At 36.6% G+C, this 19,943-nt stretch overlaps 1 protein-coding gene across 1 annotated transcript in view; it reads right to left on the reverse strand.

The window, feature by feature from the left end:
• LOC141175774 (fatty acyl-CoA hydrolase precursor, medium chain-like) overlaps positions 1-19,943 on the reverse strand; it is a 151,980-nt gene that overhangs the window by 118,837 nt on the left and 13,200 nt on the right. The window contains exon 2 of the mRNA XM_073659708.1: positions 11,170-11,293. Coding sequence (XP_073515809.1) covers positions 11,170-11,293 — 124 coding nt within the window. The remainder of the gene's footprint in view (positions 1-11,169; positions 11,294-19,943) is intronic.

Below are 19,943 nucleotides of genomic sequence, written 5' to 3' on the forward strand. Positions count from 1 at the left end.
TATGTACAAGAATATAACTACTATAATTCTGCCCCTATGTACAAGAATATAACTACTATAATACTGCTCCTATATACAAGAATATAACTAGTATAATACTGCCCCTGTGTACAAGAATATAACTACTATAATACTGATTCCTATATACAAGACTATAACTACTATAATACTGCCCACTATGTACGAGAATATAACTACTATAATACTGCTCTTATGTACAAGAATATAACTCCTATAATACTGCTTCTATGTACAAGAATATAACTACTAAAATACTGCCCGCTATGTACGAGAATATAACTACTATAATACTGCTCTTATGTACAAGAATATAACTACTATAATACTGCTCCTATGTTCAAGAATATAACTACTATAATACTGATTCCTATATACAAGACTATAACTACTATAATACTGCCCCTATGTACAAGAATATAACTACTATAATACTGCTCCTATGTACAAGAATATAACTACTATAACACTGCTCCTATGTACAAGAATATAACTACTATATACTATAATACTGCCCCCTATGTACAAGAATATAACTACTATAATACTGATTCCTATATACAAGACTATAACTACTATAATACTGCCCCTATGTACAAGAATATAGCTACTATAATACTGCTCCTATATACAAGACTATAACTACTATAATACTGCCCCTATGTACAAGAATATAAATACTATAATACTGCCCCTATGTACAAGAATATAACTACTATAATACTGATTCCTATATACAAGACTATAACTACTATAATACTGCCCCTATGTACAAGAATATAACTACTATAATACTGCTCCTATGTACAAGAATATAACTACATTAATACTGCTCCTATGTACAAGAATATAACTACTATATACTATAATACTGCCCCCTATGTACAAGAATATAACTACTATAATACTGATTCCTATATACAAGACTATAACTACTATAATACTGCCCCTATGTACAAGAATATAACTACTATAATACTGCTCCTATATACAAGACTATAACTACTATAATACTGCCCCTATGTACAAGAATATAACTACTATAATACTGCTCCTATGTACAAGAATATAACTACTATAATACTGCTCCTATGTACAAGAATATAACTACTATATACTATAATACTGCCCCTTAAGTACAAGAATATAACTACTATAATACTGATTCCTATATACAAGAATATAACTACTATAATACTGCCCCTATGTACCAGAATATAATTACTATAATACTGATTCCTATATACAGGACTATAACTACTATAATGCTGCTCCTATGTACAAGAATATAACTACTATAATACTGCTCCTATATACAAGAATATAACTACTATAATACTGCCCCCTATGTACAAGAATATAATTACTATAATACTGCTCCTATGTACAAGAATATAACTACTATAATACTGCCCCCTTTGTACAAGAATATAATTACTATAATACTTCTCCTATATATAAGAATATAACTACTATAATGCTGCCCCCTATGTACAAGAATATAACTACTATAATACTGCCCCCTATGTACAAGAATATAACTACTATAATACTGTTCCTATATACAAGAATATAACTACTATAATACTGCCCCTATGTACAAGAATATAACTACTATAATTCTGCCCCTATGTACAAGAATATAACTACTATAATACTGCTCCTATATACAAGAATATAACTAGTATAATACTGCCCCTGTGTACAAGAATATAACTACTATAATACTGATTCCTATATACAAGACTATAACTACTATAATGCTTCTCCTATTTATAAGAATATATCTACTATAATACTGCTCCTATATACAAGAATATAACTACTATAATACTGCCCCTATGTACAAGAATATAACTACTATAATACTGCTCCTATGTACAAGAATATAACTACTATAATACTGCCCACTATGTACGAGAATATAACTACTATAATACTGCTCTTATGTACAAGAATATAACTCCTATAATACTGCTTCTATGTACAAGAATATAACTACTAAAATACTGCCCGCTATGTACGAGAATATAACTACTATAATACTGCTCTTATGTACAAGAATATAACTACTATAATACTGCTCCTATGTTCAAGAAAATATCTAATATAATACTGCTCCTATATACAAGAATATAACTACTATAATACTGCCCCCTATGTACAGGAATATAACTACTATAATACTGCTCCTAAATACAAGAATATAACTACTATAATACTGCCCCTATGTACAAGAATATAACTACTATAATACTGCCTCCTATGTACAAGAATATAACTACCATAATACTGCTCCTATGTACAAGAATATAACTACTATAATACTGCCCCTATGTACAAGAATTTTAATTACTATAATACTGATTTCTATATACAAGACTATAACTACTATAATACTGCCCATATGTACAAGAATATAACTACTATAATACTGCTCCTATGTACAAGAATATAACTACTATAATACTGCTCCTATGTACAAGAATATAACTACTATAATACTGCTCCTATGTACAAGAATATAACTACTATAATACTGCCCCCTATGTACAAGAATATAACTACCATAATACTTCTCCTATGTACAAGAATATAACTACTATAATACTGCCCCTATGTACAAGAATATAACTACTATAATACTGATTCCTATATTCAAGACTATAACTACTATAATACTGCCCCTATGTACAAGAATATAACTACTATAATACTGCCCCTATGTACAAGAATATAACTACTATAATTCTGCCCATATGTACAAGAATATAACTACCATAATACTGCTCCTATATACAAGAATATAACTAGTATAATACTGCCCCTGTGTACAAGAATATAACTACTATAATACTGATTCCTATATACAAGACTATAACTACTATAATGCTTCTCCTATGTATAAGAATATATCTACTATAATACTGCTCCTATATACAAGAATATAACTACTATAATACTGCCCCTATGTACAAGAATATAACTACTATAATACTGCTTCTATGTACAAGAATATAACTACTAAAATACTGCCCGCTATGTACGAGAATATATCTGCTATAATACTGCTCCTATGTACAAGAATATAACTACTATAATACTGCTCCTATGTTCAAGAAAATATCTAATATAATACTGCTCCTATATACAAGAATATAACTACTATAATACTGCCCCCTATGTACAGGAATATAACTACTATAATACTGCTCCTAAATACAAGAATATAACTACTATAATACTGCCCCTATGTACAAGAATATAACTACTATAATACTGCCTCCTATGTACAAGAATATAACTACCATAATACTGCTCCTATGTACAAGAATATAACTACTATAATACTGCCCCTATGTACAAGAATTTTAATTACTATAATACTGATTCCTATATACAAGACTATAACTACTATAATACTGCCCCTATGTACAAGAATATAACTACTATAATACTGCTCCTATGTACAAGAATATAACTACTATAATACTGCTCCTATGTACAAGAATATAACTACTATAATACTGCTCCTATGTACAAGAATATAACTACTATAATACTGCCCCCTATGTACAAGAATATAACTACCATAATACTGCTCCTATGTACAAGAATATAACTACTATAATACTGCCCCTATGTACAAGAATATAACTACTATAATACTGATATCTATATTCAAGACTATAACTACTATAATACTGCCCCTATGTACAAGAATATAACTACTATAATACTGCTCCTATGTACAAGAATTTAACTACTATAATACTGCCCCCTAAGTACAAGAATATAACTACTATAACACTGCCCGCTATGTACAAGAATATAACTACTATAATTCTGCCCCTATGTACAAGAATATAACTACTATAATACTGATTACTATATACAAGACTATAACTGCTATAATACTGCCCCTAGGTACAAGAATATAACTACTATAATACTGCTCCCTATGTACAAGAATATAACTACTATAATACTGCTCCTATATACAAGAATATAACTACTATAATACTGCCCCCTATGTACAAGAATATAACTGCTATAATACTGCCCCCTATGTACAAGAATATAACTACTATAATACTGCTCCTATGTACAAGAATATAACTACTATAATACTGCCCCCTATGTACAAGAATATAACTACTATAATACTGCCCCCTATGTACAGGAATATAACTACTATAATACTGCTCCTATGTACAAGAATATAACGACTATAATACTGCTCCTATATACAAGAATATAACTACTATAATACTGCTCCTATGTCCAAGAATATAACTACTATAATACTGCTCCTATGTACAAGAATATAACTACTATAATACTGTTCCTATGTACAAGAATATAACTACTATAATACTGCCCTATGTAGAAGAATATAACTACTATAATACTGCTCCTATGTAGAAGAATATAACTACTATAATACTACTCCTATGTATAAGAATATAACTACTATAATACTGCCCCTATGTACAAGAATATAACTACTATAATACTGCCCCCTATGTACAAGAATATAACTACTATAATACTGATTCCTATATACAAGACTATAACTACTATAATACTGTCCCTATGTACAAGAATATAACTACTATAATACTGCCCCTATGTACAAGAATATAACTACTATAATACTGCTCCTATGTACAAGAATATAACTGCTATAATACTGCCCCCTATGTACAAGAATATAACTACTATAATACTGCTCCTTTGTACAAGAATATAACTACTATAATACTACTCCTATGTATAAGAATATAACTACTATAATACTGCCCCTATGTACAAGAATATAACTACTATAATACTGCCCCCTATGTACAAGAATATAACTACTATAATACTGATTCCTATATACAAGACTATAACTACTATAATACTGCCCCTATGTACAAGAATATAACTACTATAATACTGCTCCTATGTACAAGAATATAACTACTCTAATACTGCTCCTATGTACAAGAATATAACTACTATAATACTGCTCCTATGTCCAAGAATATAACTACTATAATACTGCTCCTATGTACAAGAATATAACTACTATAATACTGTTCCTATGTACAAGAATATAACTACTATAATACTGCCCTATGTAGAAGAATATAACTACTATAATACTGCTCCTATGTAGAAGAATATAACTACTATAATACTACTCCTATGTATAAGAATATAACTACTATAATACTGCCCCTATGTACAAGAATATAACTACTATAATACTGCCCCCTATGTACAAGAATATAACTACTATAATACTGATTCCTATATACAAGACTATAACTACTATAATACTGTCCCTATGTACAAGAATATAACTACTATAATACTGCCCCTATGTACAAGAATATAACTACTATAATACTGCTCCTATGTACAAGAATATAACTGCTATAATACTGCCCCCTATGTACAAGAATATAACTACTATAATACTGCTCCTTTGTACAAGAATATAACTACTATAATACTACTCCTATGTATAAGAATATAACTACTATAATACTGCCCCTATGTACAAGAATATAACTACTATAATACTGCCCCCTATGTACAAGAATATAACTACTATAATACTGATTCCTATATACAAGACTATAACTACTATAATACTGCCCCTATGTACAAGAATATAACTACTATAATACTGCTCCTATGTACAAGAATATAACTACTCTAATACTGCTCCTATGTACAAGAATATAACTACTATAATACTACTCCTATGTATAAGAATATAACTACTATAATACTGCCCCTATGTACAAGAATATAACTACTATAATACTGCCCCCTATGTACAAGAATATAACTACTATAATACTGATTCCTATATACAAGACTATAACTACTATAATACTGCCCCTATGTACAAGAATATAACTACTATAATACTGCTCCTATGTACAAGAATATAACTACTATAATACTGCCCCTATGTACAAGAATACAACTACTATAATACTGATTCCTATATACAAGACTATAACTACTATAATACTGCCCCTATGTACAAGAATACAACTACTATAATACTGATTCCTATATACAAGACTATAACTACTATAATACTGCCCCTATGTACAAGAATATAACTACTATAATACTGCCCCCTATGTACAAGAATATAACTACTATAATACTGATTCCTATATACAAGACTATAACTACTATAATACTGCCCCTATGTACAAGAATATAACTACTATAATACTGCTCCTATGTACAAGAATATAACTACTCTAATACTGCTCCTATGTAGAAGAATATAGCTACTATAATACTGCTCCTATGTAGAAGAATATAACTACTATAATACTACTCCTATGTATAAGAATATAATTACTATAATACTGCCCCTATGTAGAAGAATATAACTACTATAATACTGCCCCCTATGTACAAGAATATAACTACTATAATACTGATTCCTATATACAAGACTATAACTACTATAATACTGCCCCTATGTACAAGAATATAACTACTATAATACTGCTCCTATGTACAAGAATATAACTACTATAACACTGCTCCTATGTACAAGAATATAACTACTATAATACTGCTCCTATGTACAAGAATATAACTACTATAATACTACTCCTATGTATAAGAATATCACTACTATAATACTGCCACTATGTACAAGAATATAACTACTATAATACTGCCCCCTATGTACAAGAATATAACTACTATAATACTGATTCCTATATACAAGACTATAACTACTATAATACTGACCCCTATGTAAAAGAATATAACTACTATAATTCTGATTCCTGTATACAAGACTATAACTACTATAATACTGCCCCTATGTACAAGAATATAACTACTATAATACTGCTCCTATGTACAAGACTATAACTACTATAATACTACTCCTATGTATAAGAATATAACTACTATAATACTGCCCCTATGTACAAGAATATAACTACTATAATACTGCCCCCTATGTACAAGAATATAACTACTATAATACTGATTCCTATATACAAGACTATAACTACTATAATACTGCCCCTATGTACAAGAATATAACTACTATAATACTGCTCCTATGTACAAGAATATAACTACTATAATACTGCTCCTATGTACAAGAATATAACTACTATAATACTGCTCCTATGTACAAGAATATAACTACTATAATACTGCTCCTATGTAGAAGAATATAGCTACTATAATACTGCTCCTATGTAGAAGAATATAACTACTATAATACTACTCCTATGTATAAGAATATAACCACTATAATACTGCCCCTATGTACAAGAATATAACTACTATAATCCTGCCACCTATGTACAAGAATATAACTACTATAATACTGATTCCTATATACAAGACTATAACTACTATAATACTGCCCCTATGTACAAGAATATAACTACTATAATACTGCTCCTATGTACAAGAATATAACTACTATAACACTGCTCCTATGTACAAGAATATAACTACTATAATACTGCTCCTACGTACAAGAATATAACTACTATAATACTGCTCCTATGTACAAGAATATAACTACTATAATACTGCTCCTATGTACAAGAATATAACTACTATAATACTGCCCCTATGTATAAGACTATAACTACTATAATACTGCCCCCTATGTACAAGAATATAACTACTATAATACTGCTCCTATGTACAAGAATATAACTACTATAATACTGCCCCTATGTACAAGAATATAACTACTATAATACTGTCCCTATGTACAAGAATATAACTACTATAATACTGATTCCTATATACAAGACTATAACTACTATAATACTGCCCCTATGTACAAGAATATAACTACTATAATACTGCTCCTATGTACAAGAATATAACTACTCTAATACTGCTCCTATGTAGAAGAATATAGCTACTATAATACTGCTCCTATGTAGAAGAATATAACTACTATAATACTACTCCTATGTATAAGAATATAATTACTATAATACTGCCCCTATGTAGAAGAATATAACTACTATAATACTGCCCCCTATGTACAAGAATATAACTACTATAATACTGATTCCTATATACAAGACTATAACTACTATAATACTGCCCCTATGTACAAGAATATAACTACTATAATACTGCTCCTATGTACCAGAATATAACTACTATAACACTGCTCCTATGTACAAGAATATAACTACTATAATACTGCTCCTATGTACAAGAATATAACTACTATAATACTACTCCTATGTATAAGAATATCACTACTATAATACTGCCACTATGTACAAGAATATAACTACTATAATACTGCCCCCTATGTACAAGAATATAGCTACTATAATACTGATTCCTATATACAAGACTATAACTACTATAATACTGCCCCCTATGTAAAAGAATATAACTACTATAATTCTGATTCCTGTATACAAGACTATAACTACTATAATACTGCCCCTATGTACAAGAATATAACTACTATAATACTGCTCCTATGTACAAGAATATAACTCCTATAATACTACTCCTATGTATAAGAATATAACTACTATAATACTGCCCCTTTGTACAAGAATATAACTACTATAATACTGCCCCCTATGTACAAGAATATAACTACTATAATACTGATTCCTATATACAAGACTATAACTACTATAATACTGCCCCTATGTACAAGAATATAACTACTATAATACTGCTCCTATGTACAAGAATATAACTACTATAATACTGCTCCTATGTACAAGAATATAACTACTATAATACTGCTCCTATGTACAAGAATATAACTACTATAATACTGCTCCTATGTAGAAGAATATAGCTACTATAATACTGCTCCTATGTAGAAGAATATAACTACTATAATACTACTCCTATGTATAAGAATATAACCACTATAATACTGCCCCTATGTACAAGAATATAACTACTATAATCCTGCCACCTATGTACAAGAATATAACTACTATAATACTGATTCCTATATACAAGACTATAACTACTATAATACTGCCCCTATGTACAAGAATATAACTACTATAATACTGCTCCTATGTACAAGAATATAACTACTATAACACTGCTCCTATGTACAAGAATATAACTACTATAATACTGCTCCTATGTACAAGAATATAACTACTATAGTACTGCTCCTATGTACAAGAATATAACTACTATAATACTGCTCCTATGTACAAGAATATAACTACTATAATACTGCCCCTATGTATAAGACTATAACTACTATAATACTGCCCCCTATGTACAAGAATATAACTACTATAATACTGCTCCTATGTACAAGAATATAACTACTATAATACTGCCCCTATGTACAAGAATATAACTACTATAATACTGCCCCTATGTACAAGAATATAACTACTATAATACTGATTCCTATATACAAGACTATAACTACTATAATACTGCCCCTATGTACAAGAATATAACTACTATAATACTGCTCCTATGTACAAGAATATAACTACTGTAATACTGCTCCTATGTAGAAGAATATAGCTACTATAATACTGCTCCTATGTAGAAGAATATAACTACTATAATACTACTCCTATGTATAAGAATATAATTACTATAATACTGCCCCTATGTAGAAGAATATAACTACTATAATACTGCCCCCTATGTACAATAATATAACTACTATAATACTGATTCCTATATACAAGACTATAACTACTATAATACTGCCCCTATGTACAAGAATATAACTACTATAATACTGCTCCTATGTACAAGAATATAACTACTATAACACTGCTCCTATGTACAAGAATATAACTACTATAATACTGCTCCTATGTACAAGAATATAACTACTATAATACTACTCCTATGTATAAGAATATCACTACTATAATACTGCCACTATGTACAAGAATATAACTACTATAATACTGCCCCCTATGTACAAGAATATAACTACTATAATACTGCACCCTATGTACAAGAATATAACTACTATAATACTGCACCCTATGTACAAGAATATAACTACTATAATACTGCCCCTATGTACAAGAATATAACTACTATAATACTGCTCCTATGTACAAGAATATAACCACTATAATACTGCTCCCTATGTGCAAGAATATAACTACTATAATACTGCACCCTATGTACAAGAATATAACTACTATAATACTGCCCCTATGTACAAGAATATAACTACTATAATACTGCACCCTATGTACAAGAATATAACTACTATAATACTGCACCCTATGTACAAGAATATAACTACTATAATACTGCACCCTATGTACAAGAATATAACTACTATAATACTGCCCCTATGTACAAGAATATAACTACTATAATACTGCTCCTATGTACAAGAATATAACCACTATAATACTGCTCCCTATGTGCAAGAATATAACTACTATAATACTGCCCCTATGTACAAGAATATAACTACTATAATACTGCTCCTATGTACAAGAATATAACTACTATAATACTGCTCCTATGTACAAGAATATAACCACTATAATACTGCTCCCTATGTGCAAGAATATAACTACTATAATACTGCTCCTATATACAAGAATATAACTACTATAATACTGCTCCCTATGTACAAGAATATAACTACTATAATACTGCTCCTATATACAAGAATATAACTACTATAATACTGCCCCTATGTACAAGAATATTACTACTATAATACTGCACCCTATGTACAAGAATATAACTACTATAATACTGCACCCTATGTACAAGAATATAACTACTATAATACTGCTCCTATGTACAAGAATATAACTACTATAATACTGCTCCTATGTACAAGAATATAACTACTATAATACTGCTCCTATGTGCAAGAATATAACTACTATAATACTGCCCCTATGTACATGAACGTGTTTTACAGAGGAGGACATTGTTGCTGTCGTAGTTACAGAAGATTTGTTCTATCTGATACATGATGATTGTTTCCTGTAAATAATATTTGATTGACAACAACATAAATAATAGACTCTATGATGAGAAGACATTCTGGATTTGTGTGTGTATACGCACTGATATCTGCGCTCTCTATACCCCCCCTTCATTCCTATGTTCTCGCTGCTGCTCCCCGGTTCTCACCTGTTCCGATTGCTGTTAGAGTCAATGGGATCAGAAGCAGAAGAGGCGGCAGAGTCTCCATGTCCCGTCTGCTGCAGTCACAAGTGGACGCGGCTTCTCTCGCAGAGTCTTTCGTTGCAGTGACCTCAGATTAGAACTTTCTCGTTACTATTTAACAAATCACGATATAATTGTGTTCTGCCAGTGTTGGCATTATTAGTCAGGAAACACCCTTGTCTGAAATCTGACCCGTTGACACCTGCCCATATATACTGTAGGACTAAAGTGCCAGCTCTTTAACCCCTGAGCAGATAAACAACTGTTCTGGGAGTAAAGGTAACTATGGGTAAAGTTTTGTAATTCTGCATTATAACATTTGCGTATGATTTTTCTAGTATAACTTATTAAAGGGCAAATGCAGCCACTACTGATAATATCACCATTAATGTAGAAATCATTCCCAGGGTACATGAAGGTAACATTGTAGAGAAATACTGTGTGCAGAATTATTAGGCAAATGCTTATTTTGATCACTTTGATACTTTTTATACATGTTGTCCTTCTCCAAGCTGCATAGGCTGAGAGCCAACTACCAATTAAGTAAATCTGGTGATGTGCATCTCTGTAATGAGGAGGGGTGCTGACTAAGGACATCAACACCCTTTATAAGATGTGTTTAATTATTAGGCAACTTCTTTTCCTTTGGCAAAATGGGTCAGAAGAGAGATTTGACGGGCTCTGAAAAGTCCAAAATTGTGAGATGTCTTGCAGAGGGAGGCAGCAGTCTTGAAATTTCCAAACTTTTGAAGCGTGATTACCGAGCAATCAAGCGTTTCATGGCAAATAGCCAACAGGGTCGCAAGAAGCGTGTTGGCCAAAAAAGGCGCAAAATAACTGCCCATGAATTGAGGAAAATCAAGCGTGAAGCTGCCAAGATGCCATTCGCCACCAGTTTTGCCATATTTCAGAGCTGCAACATTACTGGAGTATCAAAAAGCACAAGGTGTGCGATACTCAGGGACATGGCCAAGGTAAGGAAGGCTGAAAAACCACCACCTCTGAACAAGAAACATAAGATAAAACGTCAAGAATGGGACAAGAAATACCTTAAGACTGATTTTTCAAAGGTTTTATGGACTGATGAAATGAGAGTGACTCTTGATAGGCAAGATGGATGGACCAGAGGCTGGATCAGTAAAGGGCATCGAGCTCTACTCCGACTCAGACGCCAGCAAGGTGGAGGTGGTGTACTGGTATGGGCTGGTATCATCAAAGATGAACTTGTGGGATCTTTTTGGGTTGAGGATGGAGTGAAGCTCAACTCCCAGACCTACTGCCAGTTTCTGGAAGACAACTTCTTCAAGCAGTGGTACAGGAAGAAGTCGGTATCGTTCAAGAAAAACATGATTTTCATGCAGGACAATGCTCCATCACATGCATCCAACTACTCCACAGCGTGGCTGGCCAGTAAAGGTCTAAAAGAAGAAAAAATAATGACATGGCCCCCTTGTTCACCTGATCTGAACCCCATAGAGAACCTGTGGTCCATCATAAAATGTGAGATCTACAGGGAGGGAAAACAGTACACCTCTGGGAGCAGTGTCTGGGAGGCTGTGGTGGCTGCTGCACGCAATGTTGATCGAAAACAGATCAAGCAACTGACAGAATCTATGGATGGAGGCTGCTGAGGGTCATCATAAAGAAAGGTGGCTATATTCATCACTAATTATTTTTGTTTTTGCATGTCAGAAATGTTTATTTCTAAATGTTGTGCACTGATATTGGTTTACCTGGAGAAAATAAACAAGTGAGATGGGATTATATTTGGTTTTTATTAAGTTGCCTAATAATTCTGCACAGTAATAGTTACCTGCACAAACAGATATCCTCCTAAGATAGCCAAATCGAAAAAAAAAAACACTCCAACTTCCAAAAATATTAAGCTTGGATATTTATGAGTCTTTTCGGTTGATTGAGAACATAGTTGTTGATCAATAATAAAAATAATCCTCTAAAATACAACTTGCCTAATAATTCTGCACACAGTGTAGATTTAATTCCTTTTTGTATCGTCCCTTATCTCGTCGCAGGGTGGAGCACAGATTTTTTTCCTTTGCTTATTTTGGAAGTAGCGTTTTATGTCGTCCCAATTTTTTTCTACTCTTTTAAGTATAATTTGGCAGTAAAACAACAAGAAACCAGAGAGGGGAATCCTACCTCAATTCATGGTTGAGATAAACCTGCGCCAGGGTTTTTACTATTACAGGACAGAGAAGAGCTGAACAGACAGATAACATTTTTTACTCTATATATACCAAGTTTCATGGCCTGTATAACAGTCCATCCGAACACTGTGATTCTGAACATAGCCAGTGTAATTGCAGCTCTGAAGGCTTCTGTGCAATTTACTTACACCACTGGGTGGCAGCATAGTTCACATTGGTTAAAGTGACGCTGTCGTTAAATGGTTACTAATTTAATACACTTTAAATAATTCATCAGTGCATACAAGAATTTTTGCTAAATATATTAGATTCTTTCTCCAGCTATGGGCCTCCTTTTCCTATCTCTGGATTCACAGCTACACTGCTCAGTACTGCTGTATAATATCTTTGTTACTGTTGTTTTGTAGTAAGTGTTTATTACACGCCAGATCCGGATTCACAGCTACATTGCTTAGACGTTTTCTGGAAAGCAGCAGCTTAATAGGATATTCTACATTGTAAAAGTACTAAGCAATGTAGCTGTGATTCCGGATCTGGAGTGGAAAAACACTGACCAGAAAGCAGCAACATAAAAGATATTATATCGCAATATAGAGCAATGTAGCTGTGAATTCAATCCCAAGGGTTCAATCACTTTCTAGAAAGCAGCAGCTTTATAGGATATTCTACATTCTAGCAGTACTTTCGCACCTTCAGGGCTAAATTCACAGCTACATTGCTCAGTACTCTGCATCTTTAATGCTGGTGTTTTCTCACCCCCAGAGCTGGATTCACCGATACATTGCTCAGTACTGCTGTTAATGCTCTCCTTACTTCCGTGGCTTTTAAGCGTTTAAGCACGTGCTATGTAGAGACACGATGAGTCCCTTATGTGTATGTCTGCTATGTATGGAGACATAACAGCAGTTAGTCTCTACCCATAGCTCAGAGACAACTGAAAATTACAGAGAGCCTGCAGAGAGGAAAGCTGGCGCAAAAATTCAGGATATATCTCACCTGAAACAACAGGCTACATAGCTTGAATAAAGACCTCGGTCCATCAAGTTCAACGTTTCTCCACCAATTGTAAATTTTGTAATTAATTTAACTATAACCCACAATGTTATGTGTATCGAGGAAATCCTCCAGCCCTTGTATAAAGCCGTTATAGTGTCGGCCATCAATATCTCTTGTGGTCGGCGTTCCACAGTCTCACTGCTCTGACTGTAAAGAACCCTTTCCGGTTTAGGTGCCGGAGTCACCTTTCTTCCCCAAGTAATGAGGGCCCCCTGGTCTTTAGTATGGTCTTTTAAAGGAATAAGTCCTGTGCCGTCCTTTGTACTGACCACACATATATTTATACATGTAAATGAGATCCCCACAGAGCAGTCTTTTTTCTAAGCTAAACAAGATCAACTTTTTCAACCTCTCATCATATGAGACGCCTCCATCCCGTGTAACATATGAGATGCCTCCATCCCGTGTAATATAGGAGAGGCCTCCATCCCGTGTAATATAGGAGAGGCCTCCATCCCATGTAAAATAGGAGAGGTCTCCATCCCGTGTAATATAGAAGAGGCCTCCATCCCATGTAATAGAGGAGAGGCCTCCATCCCGTGTAATATAGGAGAGGCCTCCGTCCCGTGTAATATAGAAGAGGCCTCCATCCCGTGTAATAGAGGAGAGGCCTCCATCCCATTGTAATATAGGAGAGGTATCCATCCCATGTAAAATAGGAGAGGTCTCCATCCCGTGTAATATAGGAGAGGTCTCCATCCCGTGTAATATAGGAGAGGTCTCCATCCCGTGTAATATAGGAGAGGCCTCCATCCATTGTAATATAGGAGAGACCTCCATCCTGTGTAATATAGGAGAGGCCTCCATCCCATGTAATAGAGGAGAGGCCTCCATCCTGTGTAATATAGGAGAGGCCTCCATCCCATGTAATAGAGGAGAGGTCTCCATCCCATGTAATAGAGGAGAGGCCTCCATCCCGTGTAATAGAGGAGAGGCCTCCATCCCATTGTAATATAGAAGAGGTATCCATCCCATGTAAGAGGAGAGGTCTCCATCCTGTGTAATAGAGGAGAGGCCTCCACCATGTGTAATAAAGGAGAGGCCTCCATCCCGTGTAATAGAGAAGAGGCCTCCATCCCGTGTAATAGAGGAGAGGTCTCCGTCCCGTGTAATATAGGAAAGGTATCCATCCCATGTAAGAGGAGAGGCCTCCATCCCATGTAATATAGGAGAGGCCTCCATCCCGTGTAATATAGGAGAGGCCTCCATCCCGTGTAATATAGGAGAGGCCTCCATCCTGTGTAATATAGGAGAGACCTCCATCCCGTGTAATATAGGAGAGGTCTCCATCCTGTGTAATATAGGAGAGGCCTCCATCCCGTGTAATATAGGAGAGGTCTCCATTCCGTGTAATATAGGAGAGGCCTCCAACCCGTGTAATAGAGGAGAGGCCTCCATCCCGTGTAATATAGGAGAGGTATCCATCCCATGTAAGAGGAGAGGTCTCCATCCTGTGTAATAGAGGAGAGGCCTCCACCATGTGTAATATAGGAGAGGCCTCCATCCCGTGTAATATAGGAGAGGCCTCCATCCCGTGTAACATGAGAGGCCTCCATCCCATGTAATATAGGAGAGGTCTCCATCCCGTGTAATATTGAAGATGCCTCAATCCCATGTAACATATGAGAGGCCTCCATCCCGTGTAATAGAGAAGAAGCCTCCATCCCGTGTAATATAGGAGAGGTCTCCATCCCGTGTAATAGAGAAGAAGCTTCCATCCCGTGTAATATAGGAGAGGTCTCCATCCTGTGTGATATAGGAGAGGTCTCCATCCCATGTAATATAGGAGAGGCCTCCATCCCGTGTAATATCGGAGAGACCTCCATCCCGTGTAATATAGGAGAGACCTCCATCCCGTGTAATATAGGCGACACCTCCATCCCGTGTAATAGAGAAGAAGCCTCCATCCCGTGAAATATAGGAGACACCTCCATCCCGTGTAATAGAGGAGAGCCCTCCATCCCGTGTGATATAGCGGAGGTCTCCATCCTGTGTAATATAGGAGAGGCCTCAATCCCATGTAAAATAGGAGAGGTCTCCATCTCATGTAATATAGGAGAGGCCTCCATCCCGTGTAATATAGGAGAGGCCTCCATCCTGTGTAATAGAGGAGAGGCCTCCATCCCATTGTAATATAGGAGAGGTATCCATCCCATGTAAGAGGAGAGGTCTCCATCCTGTGTAATAGAGGAGAGGCCTCCACCATGTGTAATATAGGAGAGGCCTCCATCCCGTGTAATATAGGAGAGGCCTCCATCCCATGTAAAATAGGAGAGGTCTCCATCCCGTGTAATAAAGGAGAGGTCTCCATCCCGTGTAATATAGGAGAGGCCTCCATCCATTGTAATATAGGAGAGACCTCCATCCTGTGTAATATAGGAGAGGCCTCCATCCCATGTAATAGAGGAGAGGTCTCCATTCCGTGTAATATAGGAGAGGCCTCCATCCCGTGTAATAGAGGAGAGGCCTCCATCCTGTGTAATATAGGAGAGGTATCCATCCCATGTAAGAGGAGAGGTCTCCATCCTGTGTAATAGAGGAGAGGCCTCCACCATGTGTAATATAGGAGAGGCCTCCATCCCGTGTAATATAGGAGAGGCCTCCATCCCATGTAAAATAGGAGAGGTCTCCATCCCGTGTAATAAAGGAGAGGTCTCCATCCCGTGTAATATAGGAGAGGCCTCCATCCATTGTAATATAGGAGAGACCTCCATCCTGTGTAATATAGGAGAGGCCTCCATCCCATGTAATAGAGGAGAGGTCTCCATTCCGTGTAATATAGGAGAGGTCTCCATCCCGTGTAATATTGAAGAGACCTCCATCCCGTGTAATATAGGAGACGCCTCCATCCCGTGTAATATAGGAGAGACCTCCATCCCGGATAACATATGAGACGCCTCAATCCCATGTAACATATGAGAGGCCTCCATCCCGTGTAATAGAGAAGAAGCCTCCATCCCGTGTAATATAGGAGAGACCTCCATCCCGTGTAATATAGGAGGGACCTCCATCCCGTGTGATATAGGAGAGGTCTCCATCCCGTGTGATATAGGAGAGGTCTCCATCCCATGTAATATAGGAGAGGCCTCCATCCCGTGTAATATAGGAGAGACCTCCATCCCGTGTAATATAGGAGAGACCTCCATCCCGTGTAATATAGGAGACACCTCCATCCCGTGTAATAGAGAAGAAGCCTCCATCCCATGTAATATAGGAGACACTTCCATCCCGTGTAATATAGGAGACACCTCCATCCCGTGTAATAGAGGAGAGCCCTCCATCCCGTGTGATATAGCGGAGGTCTCCATCCTGTGTAATATAGGAGAGGCCTCCATCCCATGTAAAATAGGAGAGGTCTCCATCCCGTGTAATATAGGAGTGGCCTCCATCCCGTGTAATATAGGAGAGGCCTCCATCCCGTGTAATAGAGAAGAGGCCTCCATCTCATTGTAATATAGGAGAGGTATCCATCCCATGTAAGAGGAGAGGTCTCCATCCTGTGTAATAGAGGAGAGGCCTCCACCATGTGTAATATAGGAGAGGCCTCCATCCCGTGTAATAGAGGAGAGGTCTCCATCCCATGTAATATAGGAGAGGTCTCCATCCCGTGTAATATAGGAGAGGCCTCCATCCCGTGTAATAGAGGAGAGGCCTCCATCCCGTGTAAAATAGGAGAGGTATCCATCCCATGCAAGAGGAGAGGTCTCCATCCTGTGTAATAGAGGAGAGGGCTCCATCCCATGTAATATAGGAGAGGTCTCCATCCCGTGTAATATAGGAGAGGCCTCCATCCCGTGTAATAGAGGAGAGGCCTCCATCCCGTGTAATATAGGAGAGGTCTCCATCCCTTGTAATATAGGAGAGGCATACATCCCGTGTAATATAGGAGAGGCCTCCATCCCGTGTAATATAGGAGAGGCCTCCATCCCATGTAAGAGGAGAGGTCTCCATCCTGTGTAATAGAGGAGAGGCCTCCACCATGTGTAATATAGGAGAGGCCTCCATCCCGTGTAATACAGGAGAGGCCTCCATCCCGTGTAATATAGGAGAGGCCTCCATCCCGTGTAATATAGGAGAGGCCTCCATCCCGTGTAATAGAGGAGAGGTCTCCATCCCGTGTAATAGAGGAGAGGCCTCCACCATGTGTAATATAGGAGAGGCCTCCATCCCGTGTAATATAGGAGAGGCCTCCATCCCGTGTAATATAGGAGAGGCCTCCATCCCGTGTAATAGAGGAGAGGTCTCCATCCCGTGTAATAGAGGAGAGGCCTCCACCATGTGTAATATAGGAGAGGCCTCCATCCCGTGTAATATAGGAGAGGCCTCCATCCCGTGTAATATAGGAGAGGCCTCCATCCCGTGTAATAGAGGAGAGGCCTCCACCATGTGTAATATAGGAGAGGCCTCCATCCCATGTAATATAGGAGAGGCCTCCATCAAGTGTAATAGAGGAGAGGCCTCCACCATGTGTAATATAGGAGAGGTCTCAATCCTGTGTAATAGAGGAGAGGCCTCCACCATGTGTAATAATCTAGTTGCCGTCTTTGAACTGACCAACTTCTCAATATCCTTTTTCAAATGTGAAGCGCAAAACTAGATCCCATATTCTATATGTGCCAGTGATTTATAAAGGGGTAACAGTACTTTGGGATCGTGGGATTTTATCCCTCTTTTTATACATCCTAAAATCTTGTTTGCTTTTGCGGCCGCTGCCTGACATTGAGTACTGCTGCTCACGTTACTTGTAACCAGAATCCCCCATCCTTCTCCTGTTCTGTAGTCCCGAGTATACGCCCAATGTATATCCAGCAATAGGATTACCCCGGCCTAGGTGCATTATGCTGTGTGCCCACGATGCAGAAATGCTCTGGATTTTTTTTGAGCGTTTCTGCATCTCCCTGGCAGAATAAACGCATGCGGATTGTACATGCGGATTGTACATGCGGATTGTACATGCGGATTGTACATGCAGATTGTACATGCGTTTTCCTGCCAGGGACTTGCGGATGTGAAGCGTTCTTCACTTGCATTTCCACATGCGGGTTGACAAGCGATTTTAGCATCACTTGGAAAAGTGCTTGACAATTTGGTCACACTATATAAATCCATGCAACCGGCATATATAGAGTGACCGAAAGAATGGTAAAAAATAAAAACATAAATCTATACTTACCTTTCGATGGCCCCCGGTGTCTTGCTTCGCTCCTTCCTGGCTGCAGGCAGATTGCTGTACACTTCATTAGGACCTGCCGTCACATGACTATGACGTCAGCGCAGGTCCTTCAGTCCACCGCGAGCTACCGGCAAGCACAGAGAAGGAGACCGGGGGCCATCAGTAGGTAAATATATTTATTTTTTATTTTATTCTTTTTTTTTCAGGTTCTATGGTACCCGGGTCCGGAGGAGAGTCTCCTGTCCTCCACACCCGGGTACCATCCGCACATTGAAACTCTTGGATTCCGCATGTACAGATGCAGTGATGCAGAATGCAAGCGTTCCAATGCAAGTCAATGG

Source organism: Phyllobates terribilis, unplaced genomic scaffold, assembly GCF_046119375.1.
Source record: "Phyllobates terribilis strain yellow unplaced genomic scaffold, ASM4611937v1 Scaffold_14__1_contigs__length_39327217, whole genome shotgun sequence".
Lineage (NCBI taxonomy): Eukaryota > Metazoa > Chordata > Amphibia > Anura > Dendrobatidae > Phyllobates > Phyllobates terribilis.